Below are 27,040 nucleotides of genomic sequence, written 5' to 3'. Positions count from 1 at the left end.
GTACTGTTTACATATTAAAATGGTAATATTTTTGATATTTGGGTTAAATATGTGTCACGGGTTAATTTTACCTTTCAAAAAAACCCCATTTTTTTTTAATGTGGGAACCAGAAGACTTAAAATTTACATATGTAGCTCACATTTTCTTTCTATTGGACAGTGCTGATCTGTACCAAGTTAAAATAACTGGGTGGTGTGCTTATTCTATCAAACTCAGAAGCTACATTGTTCAAGTAATATTTTATCATTGCTACAATGCTGTAACATGAATTTCAATCTCTGATAATCTTTGAAATCATAAAGGCAATACTCGGTTATGAATACATACTGATTTATTAACCAAACATTATGCAAATTAGCAAGTAGTTGTCTTTGTTAACATCTTAAACAAGTTTCTTAGCTATAAAGAAGTCTTTAAGGTGTTTCATTTGGAAAATTCCAATTGCGATAAAGATTAATGTTTGTGCAAAAGCCCACCATAACACATTGCTATTTGTATCTTCGCTGGTCATTCGAAAATTTTCTTCACGGTCCTATGTAGAAGAGAAATAGGCAGGTTTAGTTTCTTAAAGTATTTAATGTATGAATTTGAGGGGAAGGTGCTATATGCTTTGAAGACGTTTAATATTTCCCAGTTAGTATCTCATACCAGAGTGCAGTATCTGATTAAGCTGGGGCATGTTGTTAGCTTAACACAAGGACTAAGAATCAACCTTATAAAGCATGTTTTTGTATTTTGATGTAGAGTGTCTGCTATTTGATCCATTATCTTTTACATTTATTTCCCAGCATTGAGCAAAGTGACAGATTTTCATCATCCGCGTCCTTGCTTCACGTTAAGCTGGGCACTCTGTCAAGCACGCCTGTCCTCCTCTTATTTTCCAGGCAAGGAAACTGGTGTCTGGAGACGACACGAGGTGAGCAGGGGGCAGATCTGGCCCCACGTGTGAGCAGAGTCCACTGAGCACAGTGACCCGGAAACACACAGTGTCACAAGAACAGAACTGTCATTTGCAGAGCAGGCACACCGCGCCTCTCCATGTACGTGAGGGATGTTGGGGAGCATTTATTTATTCGCTCTGTCGGCTCACACCCCAAGAGCGGATGGGCCGCAGTCCCCCTTCCTAGAGGAGCTCACCGTCCAGCAGACAGTGAAAAGGTAGTGACAGCTCACTCTTGCCCTTCACCCTGAGTGTCCCCACCGTGCTAGCTCGGAGAGAGAGAGACGGGGAGCAGGCAGTCTATTCTCTCTGCAGTTTGGGGGCTTTGTCTCCAGAGCTGCGTTCCTGGCAGGAAGAGAGAGAGTAAGTCGAATGGGCAGACTGACCCTTTGATAGTTTTGTTCTTTGACTATTTGCTCAATTTGCTCAATTAGACGTTCCAGCTTGAAGCTAACTTCATTAACTTTGTCCTTCGCTTGAGCAGCGGCTGCATCAAGGTCGTGTTGTCCAACTCGGATCTCTAAGTGAATCCGCTGTACAAACAGTGACAAGGAAGAAACGTGCTTAAAACGGCTCCCCTCCACGTCTGCCTTGTGTCCCCTCGACTCCTCTCCTAGCTCTCTCCACCCCCACCCCCCCGCCCCTTCTAGAGCAGGCCCCGCTTCTTTCTAGTCTCTCACTGGCTCTCAATCCCCTGCCGTACTTAGTAGTCTTTCTTGGTGATATTAACGCATTAGATGGTGACCCACGACCCAGAGAGAGTACTCACACCCTCCTGAACGTCAGATTTACCATTAGGCAAACGCCTTTGGTGCCGAGGGAATTTGATGACTTTCAGGAAATTTTTCTTTACGTGAAGCTTAATTTCTGATGCTAACATACAGATTCTCTTCATCTGCACTCAGCACCTTTAGAAAGTAACCAGTCACCATCTGCCATGTAAGAGTTGTATTTATTGCAATTGCGTTGTTAATTTACCATCCAGCCTTCGCTTGTTTTCAGGCCTGAATGATCACAGTTCTTTTAACCGTCCCTCACAGTTCTTGTTTTTCAAGCCCTTTAATCAACACCGTGCCTCTCCTTTGAACCCCTTCCAAGCTGTGCAGCCCCTTCTGTGGTTGCTGCACTGAGATGTGGTCCCAGGACTTTCATAAGGCTCTAGCCAGTCGGGAGTGATGGTTCTGCATACCAGTGTCACGCCTGAGTAGCACTGACGCCCTGTTCATCAGCACGGACACGGGAGGCATGTACTCACCAGCTTACTCCCTCCAAATGACACAAGCCTTGTAGAGTTAGATTCCAAGCAAATGATGTGTTCGCCAGGTGAATGTGAAGTAAAATAGAATGTTCCTTGTGGGCCATATAACTTGGACAATAACACCTAGGATTGAGGATATCCATAGTTTAAGTTTATTATTCTCTACTTTCCCTTCTTAAAAATAAATCTCCCCTCTATCGTGTAGCAAAAATTGTGCTATTCCTAAAGAAGAAATGAAGTGGTTGATGAATGTGAAAATTATTTAGCCTTGTTGGGAAAAACAACACACACAAACACACAGTAAGATATCCCTTATTCGCTATCCGATTGTCAAAGATTTAAATAAAAGTATCCGGGGATAGTATTGAGAAATACTGTCTCTAAACACTGATTTGGGAATGTGAGTTGAACAGCCATTTTGTAGAGCAGGTCAGCAATATGTATTAAAACTTAAAATGTATATAACCATCAACTCAGTGGTTTTACCTATGGAAACTTATTCTATGGAAATGAACAAGTGGAAAAAATTATATGTAAAAGGATATTCAGTGTGGTGTTATTTGCAATGGTAACCTTGCTTTCTTAAAATTACTTTAATACTTTTTAGTAGGGGATTGATTAAATTCAGACAAAGCCAAATAAAGGCATATTTCATGGCCAAAAAAGAGAGTACTATACCCATACCTGTACTAAAGGTGTCCATGATATCCTGTGGTAGAGCAGTTTGTATAGGATCCTATTTTTTATTTAAAAAATCATTTGTGGGGGCCCCTGGGTGGCTCAGTCAGTTAAGTGTCCAAATCTTGATTTTGGCTCAGGTTATGATCTCACGGTTCGTTGGTTAAAGCCCCGCATCAGGCTCTGTGCTGACAGCACGGAGCCTGCCTGAGATTCCCTGTCTCCCTCCCTCTCTGCCCCTCCCCGACTCGCACTCTATCTCACTCTTTCTCTGTCAAAATCAGTAAATTAATTAAAAAAGCATTTGTAAGCTGTAATCATCAAGACAGTATGGTATTGGCACAAAGACACACAGACCAACGGAATAGAATATGAGAACCCAGCAATGGGCCCACAAATGTATGGCCAACTAACCTTTGACAAAGCAGGAAAGAGTATCCAATGGAAAAAAGACAGTCTCTTTAGCAAATGGTACTGGGAGAACCGGACAGCAACATGTAGGAGAATGAAACTTGACCACTTTCTTACAACGTACACAGAAATAAACTCAAAATGGATGAAAGACCTGAATGTGAGACAGGAAACCATCAAAACCCCAGAGAAGAAAACAGGCAACAACCTCTCTGACCTCAGCCACAGCAATTTCTTATTTGACACATCTCCAAAGGCAAGGAAATTAAAAGCAAAAGTGAACTATTGGGACCTCATGAAGATAAAAACTTCTGCACTGCAAAGGAAACAATCAACAAACCTAAAAGGCAACCGATGGAATGGGAAAAGATATTTGCAAATGACATGTCGGACTAGTATCCAAAATCCATAAAGAACTCACCAAACTCCACACCGAAAAACAAATAATCCAGTGAAGAAATGGGCAGAAGACATGAATAGACACCTTTCCAGAGAAGACATCCAGATGGCCAACAGACACATGAAACAATGCTCAACGTCACTCATCATCAGGGAAATACAAGTCAAAGCCACACTGGTGCAGCCACTCTGGAAAACAGTGTGGAGGTTCCTCAAAAAATTAAAAATAGAACTACCCTATGACCCAGCAATAGTATTGCTAGGAATTTACCCAAGGATATAGGAGTGCTGATGCATAGGGGCATGTGTACCCCAATGTTTATAGCAGCACTTTCAACAATAGCCAAATTATGGAAGGAGCATAAATGTACATAAACTGACAAATGGATAAAGAAGATGCGGTTTATATACACAATGGAATACTACTTGGCAATGAGAAAGAATGGAATCCTGCCATTTGCGGCAACGTGGATGGAACTGGAGGATATTATGCTCAGTGAAATAAGTCAGAGAAAGACATACCATATGTTTTCACTCATATGTGGATCCTGAGAAACTTAACAGAAGACCATGGGGGAAGGGAAGGGGAAAAAATAGTTACAAACAGAGAGGGAGGGAAGCAAACCATAAGAGACTCTTAACTACAGAGAACAAACTGAGGGTTGATGGTGGGTGAGGGAAGGGGAAGGGGGAAAGTGGGTGATCGGCACGGAGGAGGGCACTTGATGAGATGAGCACTGGGTGCTGTATGTAAGCCAATTTGACAATATATTTTTTAAAAAGAGCATTTGCAAAACGCATGTATGTATGTTTCCAGAAGCTTAGAAGAAGACTGTATTCTTAGAAGAATACACACCGACCTGTTAGTTGGTTATTTTTGTTGGGCAAATTTGATTTACTGTTTAGCTAATTTCTATATTGTTTGCCATTTTATAAGAACAGGTGTAGGACTTCTAGTCTGTCATCAAGGAGCTTGGAAGTTGCCACTCTGTCCTAACAAGTAAAAAGATGAACAAAAAGAAAAGCAGTTCTTTTTAGATCTGTCAGAGAATTGAGGTCACAGGGTAAACCACGGCCCCCAACACTGGAGAGACCAGTAAATACAAAGAATCACAACTTACCAGAGCAGAAACCGTGGGCACCAGTACTGGGTTCCTTTTACCTGGTACGTGATGTCCAGTTTTCATCAACCACAAATTTCAAGGACTACTACTAGATGGCAAAAAACATAGTTTGAAGAGACAGAGCAGGCATCTGAACCAGACTCAGACATTTCAGGGATACTGGAATGAGTAGACACCAGGCATTTGGAAAAACTGTGGTTAATATGCAAAGGGCTCTCACGGAGGGAGCAGGCAGTATGCCAAGAACAAAAGGGTAATGTAAGCAGAGAGGTGGAAGTTCTAAGAAACTTTTTAGATGCTGTAACAGAAAGTAAGGATGCTTTTGATGGCCTTATTAGACTGGACACAGCTGAGGAAAGAATCTCCCAGCATAAGGATATGTCCATGGGAATTTCTAAAACTGAAAAAGCAAAGAGAAAAAAGACTGAAAAAAAAATGGAACATAATATCCCAGAACTGTGGGACGATTGTTAAAGGTGTAACATTCACGTAATGGCCATACTGGAAGGAGAAGAAAGAGGAGGAAATGGAAGAAATCCCTAAAACAATAATGACAGAATTTCCCCCTGGTTAGTGTCGGACACCAAGCCACAGAGCCAGAAAACTCGGAGAACACCAAACAGGATCAATGCCAAACAAACCAAACCAGAGAAAGACCCTACACCCAGGCATATCATAAAACTGCCGATATCAATGATAAAAATATCTTGAAGCCAGAGGAGAAAAACACCTTCACTGTAAAGGAGCAAAGGTAAGAGTTACATCCGACGTCTCCAGAAACCACACAAGCAAGAAAAGCATGGAACGAAATGTTTAACGTATTGAGCGAAGAAACCCACCAGCCTAGAATTCTGTATCCTGCACAATTCGCTTTCAACAGTGAAGTAGAAATAAAGATTTCCTCAAAGAAAATCTGAGGGAGTTTGTCATTGCTAGACCTACCTTGCAAGAACTGGTAAGTTCTCAAAGGAGAAGGAAAATGATATGGTTCAGAAACTCAGATCTCCATAAAGGAAGACATCAGAGAAGGGCTAAGTTAAGGTAAAGTAAAAACTTATTTTCCTTAACTGATCTAATAGATACTAGTTTGTTCAAATAATGACAACAATGCATTTGGTTATAGTTCACGTGTAAGTGAAATGGAGGACGGCATGACGGAAAGGGACAGGAGGGAGGAATCCGGAATGCTTGATTACTCTAAGGCATGTGCACCCCCCATGAAGAGGTATGGTGGTACTTGAAAGTGGACTTGTGTTGGCTGCAAATACATATTGCAAATTCTAGGGCAACCATTTAAAAAAAAAAAAGTTCAAAAAGTATAATTGATATGCTAAGAAAAGAGACAAAATGGAATCACATAAAATACTCAAAGTCGTGAAAGATTGGAGCTCCTGGGTAGTTCAGTCACTTGAGCATCTGACTCCTGATTTCAACTCAGGTCATGATCCCAGGACCTGGGATAGAGCCCCATGGAGGTCTCTATGCTGAGCGAGGAGGCTGCTTGAGATTCTCTCTCTCCCCCTCTGTCCCTCTGCCCTGTGTTCTCTCTCTCTTTCTCTCAAATAAAACCCACAAAAGATAGAAAAAGTGGGAGACAAAAATAGGAACAAAGAACAGGGCAGTGAATAGGAAATGGGAACAAACATGGTGGACGTTCATCCAGTGATACCAGTAATCACTTTGAATGTCAGTGGTCTACATGTACCAATACAAAGACAGGGATTGTCAGAGTGGATCAAAACCAAAACTGTATGTTGTGTATAAGAAACCTGCTTTAAATATAAAGACACATGTAGATTAAAAGTTACAGGATGGAGGGGGCACCTGGGTGGCTCAGTCAGTTAAGTGTCCGACTCTTGGTTTCAGCTCAGGTCTTGATCTCATGGTTTGTGAGTCTGAGTCCCATATCCGGCTGTGTGGCGATGGTGTGGAGCCTGCTTGGGATTCTCTCTCCATCTCTCTCCGCCCCTTCCCCACTTGTTCTCTCTGTCTCTCTCTCTCAAAATAAATAACGTTTTAAAAAAGTTAAGGGATGGAGAAAGATGTATATGCTAACTTTAAGCTAACCTTACAAAAAAGCTGGAGTACTCATATTTGGATACAGCAGACTTCAGATCAAGGAAGGTTATCGGGGATAATTACATAACAGAGCTTTACATAATGACAAAGAGGTCAATTATCCAAGAAGACAAAACAGTCCTTAAAGGGTGAGCACCTAACAACACAGCGCCCAGCTACGCAAGACAAAAACCGACAGGACGGCAGGAGGAAGAGGAGAACCCGCCCGTAGTCGGGAGGCTCTGACACCCACCCCTCTGTCAGGAGCGGGCAGATCCAGCAGCAGGTCAGGAAGGACATCGTTGAACTCAACAGCACCATCAGTCAACGGCACCTAACGGATGTCTGTAGCCGACTTCATCCACCAACTGCAGAATATGCAAATTCTCAAGGCCACACTCACCAAGACAGCCCACATTCTGGGCCACAAAACACACCTGAATCCATTTAAAATAGTAGAGATCATCAACTACATTTCAATAAATAATAATGATAATAGAAACCATACAAAGTCTACCCTCAAAGCACAATGGAGTTAAAGTAGAAATCAGTGACAAAGATAGTTGGAAGATGCTAAAATATTCAGAAATTAAACACACATTTAGAGATTAAGCACATTTTAAATTAACACATGGGGCAAGGAAGAAATCCTAAAAGAAATTTCAAAATACTTTGAACCAGAAGAGGATTGTGGGAAGATGGTGGAGTAGGCAGCACCAGGAGTCTGTCTTGCCATCTAGACAACAATCACACTGTTGGAATCTGCCTGATGTAACTATTTTGGAACTATGGAGTCTATGGAAAGCTTGCAGCTTCCAGGGGAAGCCTTGGGTGGTGGACTGTGGTTAATTTTGGTCAGTGTCAGCTCTTAGCACAGTAGTAGCTACCCATCCCATCCCCGTGCGCGCCCTCATCCGCATCTGCAGCCCAGCCACATGGCAGGCAGCTGTGCGTGTGTCGCTAGAACAGCTTGCACGTAGCGTGTGGAAGGAAGCCAGGGTGGCCGAATGACCTTGTCCCCCCAAGATCAGGGATCTGCATAATGGTCATTGAAGGGATCTTCAAGAAGATTATCAGCAGACTTAAAAAAAAAAAAAAAAAAAAGATTATCAGCAGACTTCTCATCAGAAACTTTGGAGACCAGAAGGCAGTGGATTGATAAACTCAAAGTGCTAAAAGAAAAAAAGTCCAAAAAGCGCATGAAAAGATGCTCAACATCACCAACTGTTAGGGAAATAATGGACAATGGGATACAAAATGCATGTGTTTGTATGGGACACAGATGTTGTTACTGCCTACCCTACCAGCCGTGTTATTCCCTTGGGCTGTCAATCACACGCCGTAGGAACGGGGAGATGACCAAGGGGGGCAACTTAGAGTGCCCTGTGCTCCTAGACACACTGATCAGGTAACAATGGTCAGAAGCTTTGTGAAGGTGCTGATAAGGACCTTAAAAGGGGGTCTTGTAAGAAATGTTGAAACTAGGGCTGTTTCTTCTTCCTTCAAATAGAGTTTTCTTGAAAATCAGGCCTATGGGGTGAGAACTTGGTCTCTTTTAGGCCAAGAAGAGGGCGGGGTATGTATTAGGACCATGATAAATATTTGTCAAATGCAGAATGAATGAAAATATTTTTCATCCCTTCTAGAAGGATGTATTGTTTCAGGGGGTGCTTGGGTGGCTCAGTCAGTTAAGTCACTGACTCTCAGTTTCTGCTCAGGTCATGACCTTGTGGTTTGTGGGTTCAAGCCCCAAGTTGGGCTCTGTGCTGACAGTGTGGAGCCTGCTTGGGATTCTCTCTCTCCCTCTATCTGCCCCTCCCCACTCACACTGTCTCTCTCAAAATAAATAAAATTTAAAAAATTTAGAAGGGGGTATTGTTTCAGGCAACTATGCTTTTGAAGAATGAATCTTCTCGGTCTTAGAAACAGTAATTGGGATTTCTGTGACAGTTTTTAGCTCAACTAAAATTTCAATTCCGCATTTAATAAGCCATAGAGACATTTCCAGACAGTTCATAAAAGGACAAAGAAGAATTGGGTCTCAGCATAAGGGTAGGGAGGGGAGGTAGCTATGCAGACAGGAGTCAGGAAAGTGACTCCGGCAGAACCACCATTAGGCCGGTGCCAGGCGCACCAGGAGAAGGTGCTGTACCAGGCCAGGTTCAAGTGTGCCCACAGTCCAGCTGGAGTGGAATCTCCACAGGAGCAGGGATGTCAAAATATCTCCTGCGCTGGGACCAGGCAACCATCCAGTGTAATGAGAACAGGAACTTTCTGTCCTCTCCCCCCCAGAGGAAATGCCTGTTCTGCTCTGTGAGGCTTTGCTCCACCACGAGCACATCCCAGGGCAGCTCCACGTCCAAAGGGAAGTAGTTCTTGCAACTGCGTTTGAATTCGTGGACCGAGCAAGTCAGAGTGTCTTGAGCTGGTGTGGTGGGGACTGGAGGTCTCCGTTACATCCAACGTACAGACGACAAGACAGGATTGGAGCAGTCAACCTGCTGAAGATTCAGCTTGACGGTCTATACTTGAACTTGGCTCTGACTCCAAAATCCGCATCCTTCCCACTCGACCATGGTGCCTTTTCTACTCCCCTTAACCCCAAGGGGACCAAACAGACCAGAGGCTGCCACGTAACTAAAGAAAGTGCCTGCCAGGGAGGAGGGCGGAGGCGCCTCTGTGGCCCTCCTGCGTGGGTGAGGCTGTGGTCCTGACAAAACCACAGGGATGCCTCGGCCCTGGGGGTCCCGTCTTCCCAGCACGACCGGCAGACCTCAAGATGATGCGCACGAGGCCTAGCATTTCTATTATTTTAAAATGTTTCGCGTTAAGGTCTCTGCCCTTCAGCCAGACTACAGGCTCCCCGGAGGCGGCACTCGCCACGTCTTTGTGCATCGCCTCTCTTCGGGGCTGTACACATGAAAAACTGTAAACTCTGGTTGATGAGTGCCTATGCGGACGCGTTTCAAGTTTGTGGGGATACATGGCATGAGAGTTTTTCGCAAATGGAAACTTTTAGTGACAAAACACCAAAGAATGCTTTACCTCATCATTGTAGGTTGTAACAGTCACAAACATTCCCAGACCCGGAGCCGACTCCAGGAAGTCGTGTCTGCGTGTGTCCCATTGCTGGATCCTGAAAGTCCCTGTTTCACAAACGCGAGATGTTCATTACAAGATAGGGGTAAGAGATATTTACGTAACGTTAACTGATAAATGAATTTTCTTTTCAGTTGATCTGAATAGAAAACACCGTTAGCGTAAAGAGCTGAGGTCCTGGTGATTAGGTCCCGTGGCCGAGCGGCAAGGCCCCGGAGGAGAGAGGAAGGCGTGGGCTCGTGTTCACACGTGACTTCACCGCTCTGCACTCGGCTCCCTCGGAAAAAGGGGATAAGCTAAGTCCCTCCTAAGTCTCAGAGCTGCGAGGGCTGTTGAAAAAATAAAGAGCCGTGACAAATTTCTGCCTCGAGTCCCAGTAGCTGTGTCTGTCACCCAGCACAATTCCTTTGCTGAGGCCTAGGCGTGTCCTGTCGAGTCCTTCCTTCCCCTGCTGTCAAGGCTCCCGCTCGGGTCTGCGTCCCTGAGAGAGCCTCCCACTTTCTCCTTTGGGGCACGAAAGCGTCGTATGGCTTACCTTTCCCCTTCAGCCCTTGCCAGGTACGATGCCAATGAAAGGAGTTCACGTTTATTGAAAAACATTGAAAAATAGCTAATAGTCCTTGTGTGTGCCAGGCACTGTGCTGAGCACTTAATGTGCCGCCCCATCGATTCTTGAAATGTGCTTCGAGGAGGCATTTCTATTCCTTCAACCAAGGTCAACTGATAACTATACAATGAGCCCCTTCCCCAGTGACAGCACCGTTCCGGAGTGAGGACAGACGTGAACAAAATAGACACTATCTTTGTTTCCACGGAGCTCTCGTACAGAGAGAAACAGACAACAGGGAATAAGTATACAATACACAAGGACGCTGTAAGAAAAAGCAGGTGACAGGGAGAGGGGACTTGGAGAATTCGACAGGGCAGTCGGGGTGCCCCTGAAGTTTGAGTGAAGAACCAAAAGATTAGGGGAGTAAACGATGTATATAATTTCGTACTGAGCATCCTTATAAACATGTTTCTGTCTCTACATCACATTCAGTTCTAAGTATTTGCCAAGCATTCTAGAGAATTTACACATGTAGTCTGAATTTTCATGACAACAGGCGACTATTTTTTATGACAAGTTTACATATGATGAAACCAAAACAAAAAGTAATTTGCCTAAGGCCACACACCTAGCAAGTGGCAGAGTCAGGACTGAAACCCAGGCCATGCAGTGTCTCTCCCCTACTGCCACACGATGCTGCCTCCATCTGGGGAAAGACTGTTCCTTGCAGGAGTGTATGCAGAGGTCCTGGGTGGGAGCATGCCTGGGGTAACCAAGGAAACAGCAGGGCTGCTGGGGTGAGGACGGCAGGCAGAGAACGCTAGGAGATGAGGTTGAGAGTATGGCAGGGGCAGGATCACAGAGAGCCTGCACATCCGTTGTTGGGATCGGGGAAGTAGTTATCTGGAGGCGTGAAATCAAGTGGCTTTCACTTTAAACTATTTGTCGCGTGGGGGCGCCTGGGTGGCTCAGTCGGTTAAGCATCCGACTTCGGCTCAGGTCATGATCTCCCGATTCGTGGGTCCGAGTCCCGCGTCGGGCTGTGTGCTGACAGCTCGGAGCCTGGAGCCTGCTTCGGACTCTGTGCCTGCCTCTCTCTCTCTGCCCCTCCCCTGCTCACACTCAGTCTCTCTCTGTCTCTCTCAAAAATAAACATAAAAAAAATTAAATATTTGTCATGTGGAGAAAAGACTGAAGGATCCAGAGTGGAAGCAGGAATCGGGGGGTGACTTGGACCAGGTGTGAGTGGGTGATTCTGCATACTGTCCCTAGCCTACAGTTGGAAGCTGAATCTCCAAGACAGAAAGTCGTGCAGCTAGTGAGTTGTAGGGGCAGAATTAGAGTCAAGGTAGTGTGATTCCAAAGCCCAGAACTACAGGCGCAGGGCCACGTGGCCTCCCTGGATGGCGAGGAGACAGGTCCCCGATGGGCACGTCGCCTGACGGAACGTCGACTGTAGGGAGCAGCCCCTGCAAAGTGGGGCACTCTGGGGGGAACACCGGAAGAGACCACCTCCTGGCACGGGAAGGTCCACAGCAAAGTCTCAAGCCCTGCCTGCGCTTGGTCCTAGGCGCCTTTTAACCGTACTGGCCCTTTGTCCCTCCAGACATTTAAGAAACTGTACCAAACGCACATTGTATGCCGATTCAAGGGCCCATCTCCAGGAGATCTTTTTAAAAGTATCATTGATGGGGACGCCTGGGTGGCTCAGTCAGCTAAGCAGCTGACTTCAGCTCAGGTCATGATCTCATGGTCCATGGGTTCGAGCCCTGCATCAGGCTCTGTGCGGACAGCTCAGAGCCTGGAGCCTGCTTCGGAATCTGTCTCCCTCTCTCTCTGCCCCTCCCTGCTCATGCTTTGTCTCTCTTTCTCTCTCTCTCAAAAATAAATCAACATTAAAAAAGAGTTGTTAAGGATCACTGATGATTCTAGAAAAGATGGAGTAAGCCCATTCCACCCTATTCCTTCTGCTAATGACAACCAAAAACGTTGGGCAAAATGTGTAAAACAACAATCAGAAGACTCCGAAAGGTAGGAGAAAGGTGCCTGGTTGAGAGCCTCAAGACTCAAAGCGCAACTCAGCAGCGAGTGTCCTCCAGCTGGCCTGCCCTGGCCTGGGTGCTAACAGCAATCTGCAACTGCAGACCAAACTCAAAGGGAGGGAAAGAGAGAGAGGGGAAAGAGAAAGCTTGCTCAAGAAAAACCTGGTTTCTTTAGCCAGAGGATCTGGACGGGCCTGCAGGATGGAGCCCCTTCGGGTACACCTGCCCTGCCCCAGAGGAGTACCACGAAGGAAGCTGCACCCCTCCCCACTGGATGCTTCACGCGAGGGCTGGGGTGGGGTCCTGGGGAGATGCCCACCCTGTCTGAGGGTTGCAGGGAGGCGTGAGATGCACAGACGGATCTTTTCATCTGCCTATGAGGTTCCGCGGGGCGCACGACAGAATCAACGCGGCAAAAGGCGCAGTGGGAGAACAAAGCAGAGGATGCTCTCTCATAGAGGAAAGGGGGGTAGGAGGGCTGTTGTAAAACAGAAAGTCCTTGGGAGGAAATGGGAGCTGGCAGTGTAGTGCTTTTCATTGGCTGACCCCTGGCAGTCTCTCATTGGCGGGGCTGTAATTGTCTCTCATGGTTGGGCTGCGGAGTCTCTCATTGGCCTGGAACTGTTGCTGGGTGGGAGGAGGGAAACCTCCTTCCTCCTGATGGGCTGGGCGAGTAGTAGCTACGGTGGAAATCCAGCCGCAAGGTGCGTCGTTTCCTGTTGGTCTGCAATGACCCGGAGTGGTAGGGCTGAGAGCTCCCTGGGGCCACCCGACTCCATTCCAATGAGGCTTCCTTTTACTCATTTTCACAAGACAAAATAGATATGGAAATAGAACCAGCATGACTGATAACGGAACAACAGTTTGAATGACAGTAAACTTCACATCAGAAACATGGAGGCCGGAAGGATAGTAGCACATTTTCAAGCGTTGAAAGAAAACAATTGTCAAACCACACTCTATATCCAGCGGAATACCCTTCAGAATGAAGGCGAAATATTCTTAGGTCAAGGAAAACTAAGAGAATTTTTCACCAGAAACCTGCCTTAAAATAATTTCTAGGGGCGCTGGGTGGTTCAGTCGGTTAAGCGTCCAACTTCGGCTCAGGTCATGATCTCACAGTTCGTGGGTTTGAGCCCCGCATCGGGCTCTGTGCTGACAGCTCAGAGCCTGGAGCCTGCTTCAGATTCTGGGTCTCTCTCTCTCTCTGCCTTTCCTCTGTTTGCTCTCTGTCTCTTTCTCTCTCTCAAAATAAATACACATTAAAAAGTTAAAAAAAAAAACTCGCTAAAGGAAGTTCTTCAAACAGAAAGAGAATAATAAGGAAATTTGGAACACCAGGAGGGAAGAAGAGAATGACAGAGTAGGGAAATGATGACAGAGCATTCTCTATTTTTAAAATTGTTTGACAGTTGAAAGCAACAGTATACAATAATATTGTCTGATGCGATTCTCAAAGTATGTAGAGGTTACATTTAAGAACAACTATATTATAAAGGGTGGGGAGGGCAAAGGCACTTCCATGGTCATTAAGGTTTGTACGTTCCTCTTGAAAAAAATGCCAAAATATCGATCCTCATGGGACTGTGATAAGTATGTGCGTTGCAATCCCTAGAGCAAACACTACTAAAACTGTACAAAGAGGTATAGTGAAAAATACTATAGATAAAGCAAAAACGGGTTATTATAAAACACTGAAGTGACCCGCAGAAAGGTAGCAAATGGAAAACAGGAACAAAAAGCAAAGGGAGCAAACAGCAAAACAGTAAAATAGCAGACCGGAATCCAGACAGTATACATTGCAGTAATAATTACGTGTAGAGATAGGTGGTCTAAACAGATTAGACCAAGATAGGCAGAATAGGGGTTCTCTAATGACCCAATAGTACGCAGCGTATGAGGAAATCACTTTGATTGTAACGCTGTATGTAGGTTAAAGGTAAGCGGATAAAAAGGGTAAATCATTCTGATGTTAATAAAAGAGCGTGGGTGGCTCTGTAAGTATCCAGTAAAGTGGACTTCAGAGCAATGAAAATTACCACGGGCAAAGAGGGACATTACATAATGAGAAGGGGTCAAGTCACTAAGAAGACGTCACCCTTAAGGCATAGGCGGAGTGTGAGAGCCCACGAAGGAAAACAGCCGAAAGGAGACCACACAGGCACTGCTGGAGTTGGACCACGCTGGTCAGTAATGGAGAGAAACCTGCAAGGAGGTGGAAGCTGGAAGGACCGCCAGCCGCCAGGACCCGCCGGACACCCAGTGCACGCCCCCCGGCAAGGGCACGGTAGGCCCTTCTCTTCAAGAACTTACGGAACTTTCACCAACTGGAGCAAGAAAGCCCAGAGCCCGATCAGGCAGGCACCTCTGCGGAAGCAGCTGAGTGTTCTTGGGGGGGCGGGGGGCGGGGGGGGGGGCACACGGCCAGGCAGACGGATCACTTTCCAAATGTGTGACCACCTGGAAATCTGTTTCACGAGCTTCCCATTCTGTGAGATGAGCCTCGTCTTCCGCCCGGCCCGCCTCCGGCACGCCCGCCCCCGCCTCTCCGATGGGAATAGTCAGCGTCTCCGTCTGGCCGCCACCAAGTGTCTTAACCCCTCCGGAACTCACCCTTGCTGCCTGTGTCTCGGAGCGGTTGGGGTGTCCCCGCTTAGTCAAGCCCCCCCCCCCACTTTCTCTGGGAGTTTGCTCCTGTTGCCATTCCTACCCTTGCCCATACTGGGCCATTCCGGTCAGCCTGCCAACTGGTCTAGCGGTCAGGCGTACGTTCTGTAAGGTGCTAGAACTCGGGGAACATGCTGTGTTCGTCTTGCGTGGGCCTCTTGGGCCCGGCCATTAGCCGAGAGCAGTGTTCGGCTCTATGGTAGAGGCTCCATGAGGTTCTGTGACACGTTCAATGAAGATTTTGAACGAATGAGTGGGGCTCAGCGTCACGACGCCAGTGATCCTGGAGGCCGCCTGAGTTGTCTGAATGAGTGGGAGTGGTTTCCGTCGCTTCGCCTCGATCTGCGGCCCCCAAGGTGGGAGGAGGGCAGGCGGGAGGTGTCATGCCCCTGGGATGCCACCAGATGGCAGTGGAGAAGCATTGTTCAGGGGCCGGCGGAGGTGGAGGGAGGTCACCACCGCGGGATGGAACATGGGACAAAGGCAAAAGTGTGGACAGGGACAGGCTGCCCCGTCACGCTTCTCACCGCACGTCGATTGAGCGGCGGGGAGTCCTGGCTAGGAGCTGGGACACGGGCAGGGCACTGCCCCGCTCTATGCCTCAGTCTACCCTTGAGCGAAACCGCATAATAACGGGTGTATCCCGAAGGGGGTGAGGAGTTAAGTGAGTTGGCATTTGCAAGTTGCTCGGTGCAGAATTTAGCCCGCGTGAGCGCTGTGTAAGCACTTGATGACTTATTTCTGCCGTTGTTATTGGGCTTCGTGGGCACTGACTTCTCTCGCCTCCCGCTGAACCCTCCGACCCTGCAGTGTTGGTAATGACACGCACTTGCACAGGTGCGGAGCCTGAGGCTGAAGAGGCGAATGGCTCATCTGAAACCATCCAGATGATAACAGGCCAAGCCAGGATGAAAACTCAGCTTGAGTTCCAAATCGAGGGCCTTGGCCCCCTCGCTTCAAACCACACCACTCACTCCGCGGCCTTGGTCTCTGTGTGCGCGCGTGTGGTGTGTGTGCACGTGTGTGCGTGGCAAGTGTGGTGTGTGTGCGTGCGTGTGCGTGTGCATGTGCGTGCGTGTTAAAGCTCAGGTGTGGTTCACACAGAGCTCCCGGCCGACCTCGCTTCCTAGGTGCCCTTCCAGGGTGTTCCCTCCAGGGAGCCCTGGTTGGGAGCCGCTGGGTGCCCGGCAGGCAGAGTCCCTTCCCGGGCCGTGTACACGCAGCACTCCAGTCCCCCGGGGACCCGTGCACACCCTGTCCAGGCACTCGGCCCCGCCCTGTGACCCCTGATGTGGCTGTGCCTTCCACCCCAGACCGTGCGTCTTCCTCGGCTGCGACCGAGGGCCATTGGATTGGTACGAGACTAGTCAGGTGCATTCACTGTAGGAAGTTTAAAAAGCAAAAGTCCCCTCGAGAAGGTTTTGGTGATCAGTATTGCCCTTCTGGTCTCTCTGCTGTAAATGTGTGTTGCATATTTTGTAAGAAGTGAAGGCAACCTGTAGATACTACCTGTGACCTGATTTTCCCACCCAGTTATGTGACCGTCTTCCGGTAGACCTAACTATTCTGCTGTTACCTAAAGTGAAGTCTACACAGAGAGCTGAAGAAAGGCCCAGTGTTGTTTGTCAGTGCTGAGCATGAGCGGAAGAATGGAAGCACAGGAGGCCCCGCGGCGCGGTGGTCAGCGGCCCGGTCGTCTGGTCGACCCCTGGTGCGACCTGGCACAGAGAGCCAGCGCCCTCAGGAGTAGCTTTGAACACGGAGCGATGTCTTCCAGAACGTTCCGGGTTCCCCGAGGACTCTCTGTTTCCCTACACACCGGTCAGCCGCATGCAGACTCCATGTAGGGGGAGCGCGGTGAGGTGGGTGCGGCCGACGGAGGTCCTCGTGACACGCACACCGTCAGCGGGCAGCTCACACCTGCATCACCCTGGTCAGAAACCGTCCGCTTCCCAAACGCCCCCGCTCACTACCTAACTCCTAAGGGCGGCCGCATTCTGACTGGTACAGACGCACGGGCTGCGGACGCGCTCTGGTGTCCACACGCGTCAGCGGGTCCGTCTGCGCCGTCGTGGGCAGGACGGACCGTCCGGCGTTGCTGCCCCGCGAAGCGGCCACGTGGCACCTGTCTGTCGGCGGGCACGTGAGCAGGGTCCGGCTTGGGGCCCTTACGAGCGGCGCCGCGTAAGTTTGGCGGCACGTGGACACGGGTGTGCAGCCCTGTGGGGAGCGGTCCCGTGGCCTCGGCGGTGGCGAAGCTCGTGCCCCGTTGTGAGGCCCTGCGCCTGCCGGACACGTGAACACTCGGCCGCTTGCTGGGGGTTGGTTGCATCTCGCTGGGCTTTGCTCTTGTTTTTCCCACCGACGGCAGGGCGAGCGCCTGTCCGCCACTTGCCGGCTCTTTGGGTTCTCCCCTGTCACGAAGTGTCTGCTGGGCTCTCGCCTGCTCTCTGTCCCGCTAACGTGAGCCCGTTGTCCACGGCGGTTTGCCAGGTGGTGGACACCTCCTCCTCCCGTGTATCCTCGGGAATCGGCGTGTTTCAACTCGGAGAAGTGATTGGAAGCATCACAGACGTTTCTCCCAAACCGGCGGCGGGTTCGCAAAGGGCTTGCGGCACGGTCTCAGGTGGCATTAGTGACATCTGGGGCCGGAAGCGCGGGTCCTCGCCGGTGGGGGGGAGGGGGGACAGCTGCCCTGACTCGCAGGCGCACGTACGTGGACCACATGTTGGGGCCGCTCCGGCCCCCTCACCCCCCTCTCCCGGCTCGGGTCAGCTTCGGGGGGGGGGGACCTGACCTGACCCAGCCCTGCGGTGGGCGCGGCCTCCACGAAAATGCGAACGCAGCTGCCCCAGGGGAGGGCGAACAAAAGCACTCGCGGAACTTGGTCGCTTGTCCTGTGTCCCACCTCTAACGCCCCGAAGAAAATGCAAAAACCCTGGGTATTTGGGCAAACTGAATCCTATCCAGGGACCTTTTTTTTTAGAGAGAGAATACGAGTGTGCCCAAGCAGGGGAAGGGCAGAGAGAGAGGAGAATCGCAAGCAGGCCCTGCACGGTCAGTGCAAGCCCGCAGGGGGGCTCCGTCTCACAAACTATGAGACCAGGACCTCAGCCAGCCAGATGCCCCATCTAGGGACCTTTTGAACGGGAGCGACCAGGAGCAAAATTTCTATTGGTTCTGAATTCTAATTGTTTTCTTTTTAGGGAACAGTCTCTGGGGCGCCTGGCTGGCTCTGTCGGTTGAGTGTCTGACTCTTAATTTCAGCCCAGGTCATGATCTCACGGTTTGTGGATTCGAGCCCCATGTCACGCTCTGTGCTGACGGTGTGGAGCCTGGAGCCTGCTTCAGATTTTCTCTCTCCCTCTCTCAGCCCATCCCTGTCTCTCTTAAAAAAAGAAAAGAAAAAAAACGGTCTCCCACACTATGATCACTGTGCTCCAAGGTGCATCTCTCTCTCTCTCAGGGCCTGCTTTTCACGAGGGACTAACAGCCTTGTTTGAAAAATGTCTCCAAGGACCAGCAAGTAAAACTCATCAGGTCAGCAGCGGTAACACACAGCTTCCCCCCCCCCCCCCCCAAGCCCCTGCCTCTGCCAGAGCTCCCTCCCTCTCCTCTGCTTCTCAGGCAGTGTCCTTCCTTTCGGGGGCGGGGGCTGGGCGGGGGGATGCGGAGCCAGAGTCAGGGCCGCACCTGTTCTGGTAGTTTAGGACAGAGCCCGGGAGGCCAAGTTGATAAGGTCGGAGCCAGAGCCCGGAAGGGTGGGGGCTAACACTGGTGAACACCTGCGTCTGGTCACGGGCCACGCCAGGTGCTTCGCTGCTCCGGGGCAGGTGTGAGCTCTGGTTTACAGATAAGGACACAGAGCTCCAAGTCACCAAGCTATTGGGCCACGAAGGTGGTTGCAAAGCATACCTCTTTGACACCAGAGGCCGGGCTCTGCCTTAAGAGGCGCCCCGAGCTGCCTCCACCCGGGGAAGGTCGATTCCTCAGACCCACCGCAGGCTATTTATTTGTAGTCCCGACAAGCAAAAACACTCCTTCCGGTGGATTTGGATGACCGGCCCCGAGGTCGTCTCTCTCAGGCTTTCTAGATGGGCGTGTTTCGTTGGATCCCATCGTACCTCAGAGGTGAAGACAGAAGGAGACGTCACTGGTGTGTGCTCTCCCGGACCGGGGATCTCAGACGTGGCCTCAGAGCCCCACAGACCCTGGAAAGCCTTAACATGTTTGTTTTCATTTTAATGGTCGCCTAAAAATGAAATATAAGCACATTCTGGGTTGGCACCTCTTAACCAAGCAGCGTTTGGCACGTGCACTCGCAACCATGGACGCCCTGAGTGAGCGTCAGGGACTCACTTCGCGGACACCGGAGACTAGGTAGCAGTTCAGTGAGGCAGGCAGTGGAAACAGAGTCGTTTTGTGGCTCAGGAAGCACAGGCACCCGGAACCCAGAGAACCCGGCCCACAGCGGTCAGCGAGGGATTCACGCTGTAAGCAGGTGACCTGAGCCAAGGTCCTGGCTGTACATATAGGGGCTGCAACACACAAGGAACAAGGAAACACAGAGGGTGCGATGAGATTTCCTCATAAAAGGGATTTTTGGAAGTTTATTTCTTTATTTTGAGAGAGAGAGAGAGCGCACGCACGAGCAGGGAAGAGGGGCAGAGAGAGAGGGAGAGACCCAAGCAGGCTCTGCACTGACAGCATGAGCCCAATGCAGGGCTCGATCTCACAAACCGAGATCCTGACCTGAGCCAAAATCAAGAGTCATATGCTTAACTGACTGAGCCACCCAGGTGCCCCATAAAAAGGAATTAAAAAAATTTTATTTATTTATTTATTTATTTATTTTAAATTTTTTTTTCAACGTTTATTTATTTTGGGACAGATAGAGACGAGCATGAACGGGGGAGGGGCAGAGAGAGAGGGAGACACAGAATCGTAACCAGGCTCCAGGCTCCGGCCATCAGCCCAGAGCCTGACGCGGGGCTCGAACTCACGGACCGCGAGATCGTGACCTGGCTGAAGTCGGACGCTTAACCGACTGCGCCACCCAGGCGCCCCTAAAAAAATTTTTTTAATGTTTATTTATTTTGGGGAGACAGAGAGGCAGAGTGGGGGAGGGGCAGAGAGAGAGGGAGACACAGAATCCGAAGCAGGCTCCAGGCTCTGAGCTGTCAGCATAGAGCCCGACGCGGGGCTCGAACCCATGAAGCACAGGATCGTGACCTGGGCAGAAGTCAGATGCTCCACTGACTGAGCCACCCAGGTGCTCCCCAAAAAAAGGAATTTTTAATGAAATGTTTAGGAATTGTATTTTGGGATATGCTATTACATTATTTGGCACATCAAAGTAATGGGCTGATGATTACACATACAATCATAGTTAAAGGAAATTTTTTTTTAAATAAAGGAAAAACAATGACAAGAATAGAGACTTAACTGATGGCTCATCATGCTCAAAATTCTTTTAGAAGAAACTCAGAACAGTCAAGTAGGAAACCTGCAAAATATCTTTCTGTTATCAAACCCAATATTGTTGATTTGTATGTCTCTTTGATTCCAGTAATACTTGGTTTCTTAAAGTCTACTTTGCACTTTCTTTTGGTTCATACTTACATATATGTCTTTTTTCCATTCTTTTACTTTCAAGCTCTCCTTATACTTAAAGTATTTCATTTTGGGGGAGCCTGCGTGGCTCAGTCAGTTGAGCGTCTGACTCTTGATTTCAGCTTAGGTCATGATCTCACAGTTTGTGAGTTAGAGCCCCGTATCGGGCTTACCCTGACAGTGTGGAGCCTGCTTGGGATTCTCTCTCTCTCCCTCTCTCTCTGCCCTTTTCATGCTGGCTCTCTCTCTGTCTCAAAATAAATACATAAACTTTTAAAAAAAAAGAAAAAAATTAAAGTGTTTCATTTGGGAACAGTATATAGTTGTTTTGTTTTTAAATCCAGCCTGATGACCTTTGTCTTTTAGGTGGAGAGTTTTGTCCATTTGCACTGAATGTAATATAAAATGTAGTTGGGTTTATGCCTACTATGTTGCTAATTGTTTTCCATTTATCCTATTTGTTCCTTGTTCCTCATCCTTTCCTTCTTGCCTTTTTTTAGGTGGGGGATTAATCAAGTATTTTTTTCTCCATTAGCATATTATGGGACTTAAGGACTACATTCTCTCTCTCTCTCTCTCTCTCTCTCTCTCGGGGATTAATCAAGTATTTTTTTCTCCATTAGCATATTATGGGACTTAAGGACTACATTCTCTCTCTCTCTCTCTCTCTCTCTCTCTTTTAATGTTTTATTTATTTTTTGAGAGCGAGACACAGAGTGTGAGTGGAGGAGGGGCAGAGAGAGAAGGAGACACAGAATCCAAAGCAGGATCCAGGCTCTGAGCTGTCAGCACAGAGCCCGACACGGGGCTCGAACCCACAAACTGTGAGATGGTGGACCTGAGCCGAAGTCTGACGCTTAACCGACGAGCCACCCATGCGCCCCCTCTCTCTTTTTTAATAATGGGGTTTTATAATTGGTGGCATTTAACATTTTTTTAATTTTTTGATTTATTAAGTAATCTACACCCCCCACGTGGGGCATGAACTCACGACCCCAAGATCAAGATTCGCACACTCTACCAACTGAGCCAGCCAGGCTCCTCAAGGCATATCCTCTTTTTAAAATATTTAAAAACATGTGTCCCGACGCATTTCCACAATTTCCCTGTAGTTAGAACTGTAGGTGGCTGAGCTCTGGCCCTAAATAACTGCACGGGGGCGATGGCTTAGGAAGACCACAGAGGAGGCAGAACACAGATGGAGGCTTGGGGAGGCAGGCGAGGGGCAGTCAGAATTGGAAAGGACCAGAGCAGGACAGTTTGGACGGGGAGCCAAAGAGGCTCCTGACTCAGGCCTCCGGGGGGCCGGCACGAGACCCTCCACGTGTACACCACCCTCTGGCTGCATTTGCCTTCCCGCCTCGGACCCCTCCGGCGGGTCAGGTGATTCTCAGGCTCCCCCACGGTGTGCCCGGGACACGTCCATCCAGCTGGTGGGCCGCAAGGTAGCAGGCAGGGTGGGCGGGCTGCTCCCGTCCCTCTTACTCCTCCTCTGCCCCCTTCATTGCAGGTTGAAATTCACAGATTACTAGGAAAATGGCCGCCGGCCACGGAGCTCGGCACCTCCGAGTCACGTGTCCCCAGGGAGGCGAGCCGGGTCGGGGGCGTGCGCAGGCAACCGTGTGTTCTGTGTGCCTGGCTGCATTCTAAGCGCAGCTACAAATATTAATTCAGTCGCCATCACAGGAAGAAACAGGTGACATTATTAGTTTTATCCCTTTGACAAATGGGAGCAGAACAGCTTCCGTAGCTTGGCCAAGGGCACACGGCCTTGGATCTGGGCGGCCCTGCTCACGCCGCACGTCCCAAACGCCACTCCTCGGAGTTGCCACAGCAGCGGGGCTCCCCCATCAGGGGGTGAGTGGAGAGGAGCATTTGACACTATTCAGCGTGAGACGGGAATCGTGGTCTGCACTTACGGAGATTCTGCTGTGTTCTCCCTTTTGGCGTGAAAATCAGGGAACCTGATGCCAATCTTACCTGAACGTTGGAGGTACTGTATTTACCATGGCGATTCTGCGGCCCTGGGCACCTGTTTTCTTCCTCAGCAGGCCAGGGCAGCTCAGCTGAACGGAGACAGCTTGGAGGCGGTGCGGGGAACGTGCAGAAATCTCCGTGCCCGTGGCCGGCTTTATGGACGCTTGCTTGGAAAGCGTCTCAGATCTGCGTACCCCTGCCCCCCCTCCAGCACCACTCCCCGCGGGACACCGTGAGCCTCCGGGGCCTGAGGCTCAGAGACATATTAACGTGTGCTGTTTCCTGCTATTTTCGCTGCACCAAGCCGGAGACATCACTTACCTTTGAGAATTCGGACCACGATTAGCATGATTAATGGGACCAGAAATTCTTTTCCTTCACGAAACCCGACGACCGGAAAGACCAATCAGGCTTGGATTCTGTGGTGCTATGTCTTTGTTTCCCGGTCTATGGATTATGCGGTTCACTCCCAAGGCTACTTTCGGGTCAGGTTCGTCAACCTCGATACACTCTCTCGAGAGGAAACCACACAGCGGGCTACTCCCCGCCAGACAGCTCAGCACCAAGAAACCAGCACGGTCCCGTAAGGCGACACGCTGAGTGGAGCTACCCACCTGTCAGCAGGGTGTCACTGGGAATGTCTTCTATTATGCACTTCTCCTCTCGTTCCCCCGCGTGGAAATAAAAAGCCGTCGAGAGTGAAAAGCACAAACCGAAAATAAACGTTAACGTCGCATCTCTGGGTAGCGCTCTCCTTGAAACGGCTCGATCACAAGTGCGCTGCTCAGTGGGCGCTCGTCTTCCATTGGACAGTTCTGTCAATTGATTTCCGTGAGAAGTAACATGTGGCGGCTGCCCTGGGGCGGGTGACGGCAGCAATTCCCAGGGAACAAGATAAAATGATGTCTGAACCTGGGGCCTTTCCAGGCACGGTGGCCTCACAACTCCTTCTGATCTCTTTTTAAGGACTTTGAAATGTGACGAGGGGACGAAAGACAACGCAGGGCCAAGGGACCAGCACGGTCGAAACCCTGAAGCACCACCAGCAACAGCCCCGCCCTCGCGGTCCTGTCCCTCGTCCCTGGTTGTCCCGCGGGGGAGGGGGATGTGAGCTTTGTGCCAGGGGGTGAGAACCGAGGGCAGGGGTGCAGGGGAGGGGCGGTGCGTGTGGACGAGGAGGAGGTGAGAGCCCGGTTTAACTGAGGCCTGGCTGTGAGTCTGAGCTGCGATCACCCCATGTGGCCCCTCAGGTCCTTCCAGCTCTGGTAAACAAGGATTTCTTCTTAAACCTTTTATTTTGAAATAAATCTGTCCCGTCACCCAGCTCCCCCCAGTGGTGACACTCTGCGAGCTCAGAGAGCTCGGAGCCGCTATGGACACCGGCAATTTGACACCCGTGGGGGGACAGGTAACTGGCCCACAGAGCTGACGGGGGTTTCACGGGTTTTGTACACCCTCTTTGAAAAAAAACAGGGGTACCTCGGTGGCTCGGTCGGTTAGACGTCTGACTTCGGCTCAGGTCACGACCTCGCGTTTCGTGGGTTCGAGCCCCGCATCGGGCTCTGTGCCGACAGCTCGGAGCCTGGAGCCTTCTTCGGATTCTGTGTCTCCCTCTCTCTCTGCCCCTCCCCTGCTCGCACTCTGTCTGTCTGTCTTAAAAATAAGTAAATATTAAAAGAAAAAAAGTTGGGTGCCTGGGTGGCTCATCGGTTAAGCAGCCGACTTCGGCTCAGGTCGTGATCTCACGGTTCATGAGTTCAAGCCCCGCGTCGGGGGCTGTGCTGACAGTTCAGATGCTGGAGCCTGCTTCCATTTCTGTCTCCCTCTCTCTCCGCCCCTGCCCTGCTCACGCTCTGTCTCTCTCTCTCTTTCAAAAATAAATAAACATTTAAAAATTTTTTTTAAAGAAAGAAGTTAAAAAATAACAATAACGAGTGTGTGCGGGGGAGGGGCAGAGAGAGGGAGACACAGAACCCGAAGCAGGCTCCAGGCTCCGAGCTGTCAGCACAGAGCCCGATGCGGGCCTGAACTCACAAACCGCGAGATCGTGACCTGAGCCGAAGTCAGACACCTAACCGACTGAGCCACCCAGTCGTCCCTGAACTTTTTCTTTTTAAGCTTATCTATTTATTTTGACAGAGAGACAGCACGAGTGGGGGAGGAACAGAGAGAGAGGGAGACTCCCAGGCAGGCTCCACATGGCATTGCAGGGGCGCAGAGCCCGATGCGGGGCTCAAGCCCACGGACTGTGAGATCATGACCTGAGCCAAAGTCGAGAGTTGGATGCTTAACCGACTGAGCCACCTGGGTGCCCCATTTCCTGGACTATTTTAAAGCACATTCTTGACCAGACGTCATTTTTACCCATCAGGACTTCGATGCACCTCTGACCTGTAAAGACTGAAAAACAAGCCATAAAGCACCACGCTGTTGTGAGCACAGTTGTGATGACCTAACAAAATTAATACGAGTCCTTCCTGCCATCCAACACCCAGATCATAGTCCGTTCCCCCGATTGGGAGGGTCTCTTTGCCGTTGATCTGTTTGAACCAGCATCTAAACAGGATCCACGCATCGTACTTGATCATGTCTCTTAAATCTTTTGCTCTCTTGGGCCCCCCTTCCTCTCAGCCAGCCATTTTTCTCCCAATAATTCACTAGAAACAAGGTTGCATGGCTCAGAGCGACCTACATGCCGGGTGTAGGATTGACTCGGCACAGCACACACCCCACACGCACATGAATCTCCCAGGGCCGCTGGGACGGGCGCCTCTGGGTTCTGGATTCTGGGCCCCACACTGCCGCTGTGGGGCCTCGTCTGCATGGTGAGGCTTTTTTTTTTTTTTTTTAATGTTTATTCATCTTTGAGAGACAGAGCATGAGCAGGGAAGGGGCAGAGAGAGGGAGACGCAGAATCCGAAGCAGGCTCCAGGCTCCGAGCTGTCGGCACAGAGCCCGACACTGGGCTTGAACTCACGGACCGTGAGATCGTGACCTGAGCCGAAGTCGGACGCTCAACCGACTGAGCCACCCAGGCGCCCCCTCACTTGTCTTCTTGAATCCTCTCGCCGCACCCTTCGTAGCCTTCACCGTGTGAGTGCTTCACTGCCGGGGCTGAGGTAATTCCCAGGCACGTTCTTCCCTTTGATGCTACTGTAAATGAAACTGCTTCTGTGATTTCCTTTCAGATCGTCCATTGTTCACGTGCAGAAACGCAGCTGATTTTTGCGTGTTGACTCTGCGTCCCGCCCGTTTGCTGCAGTCATACTTACTCCTGAACGTTGTGCGTGTGTGTCATCTTTGGGACTCGCACATAGAAAATTATACGACAGGTGACTTCACTTCTGCCTTCCCAGTGTGGATGACGGCTTTCTTCTTGCCTAACTGCTCTGACCGGAGCTCCCGGGACCGTGTTGAACGGAAGCGGTAAAAGCAGGCATCCCTACCTTATTCCTGATCTTAGAGGAAAAGCTTTAACTCTCACCATGAGCAGGATGCTTCCTGTGGGTTTTGATATATGGCCCCAATGATGTGGGACAGTTTACTTCTATTCCTAGTTTTCTGAGTGTTTTTATCATGGACTCTCGTCAAATGCTTTGTCTACATCAGCTGAGATGATCACGTGGTTACCCCCTCCACTCTGTTGAGGTGACGTATCAACACTGATCAATTTTCACATGTTGACCCTCCTCCCGTCCCAGGAATAAATCCCACTTGGTCATGGTGTGAAGTCCTTTCCATATATTGCCGAATTCTGTTTGCTTGTATTTTGTTGAGGATTTTGCATCAATGTTCATAAGGGATGTTGGTCTGTAGTTTTCTCACAGTGTTCCTGTCTGGCTTTGGTAACAGGGTAATTCTGGCCTCGTAGGATGAGTTGGAAAGTGTTCCAAATTTTTTTGGAAAAGTTTGGGAAGGACTGGTGTTAATTCTTCTTTAAATATTTGACAGAATTCACCTGCGAAGCCGACAGGTCCTGGGCTTTCCTCTGCTGGGAGATTTTTGATTAGTGATTCAGTCTCCATACCAGCCGTAGGTCTATTCAGACCTCCTGTGTCCCTGTGACTTAGTCTCAGCAGGTTCTGTGTTTCCAGGAATTTGTCCGTTTCATCTAAAGGGATCTGATTTGTTGGTGGACGACTGTCCACAATACTTTCTTACCATCCTTCTTATTTCTGTAGAATCGGTAATAATGTTCCTGCTTCGTTTCTGGTTTTGGTAAT

General features: G+C 49.3%; 1 protein-coding gene across 1 annotated transcript; it reads right to left on the bottom strand.

Annotated features, from left to right (window-relative positions):
• Positions 1 to 310: 310 nt before the first annotated feature.
• LOC115512901 (transmembrane emp24 domain-containing protein 11-like) lies at positions 311 to 23,694 on the bottom strand. The gene is given in 6 exon segments (XM_030314405.1): positions 311 to 533; positions 1,328 to 1,474; positions 2,197 to 2,322; positions 9,915 to 10,015; positions 23,432 to 23,551; positions 23,554 to 23,694. Coding segments are annotated over 6 exon segments (714 nt in total). The 5' UTR covers positions 23,624 to 23,694; the 3' UTR covers positions 311 to 383.
• Between the last annotated feature and the right edge of the window lie 3,346 nt (positions 23,695 to 27,040).

Source organism: Lynx canadensis, chromosome B1 (genome assembly GCF_007474595.2).
Source record: "Lynx canadensis isolate LIC74 chromosome B1, mLynCan4.pri.v2, whole genome shotgun sequence".
NCBI classification, from domain to species: domain Eukaryota; kingdom Metazoa; phylum Chordata; class Mammalia; order Carnivora; family Felidae; genus Lynx; species Lynx canadensis.
The sequence above is the reverse complement of the archived record's forward strand: the minus strand, read 5'-3'. Positions and strand labels throughout refer to the sequence as shown.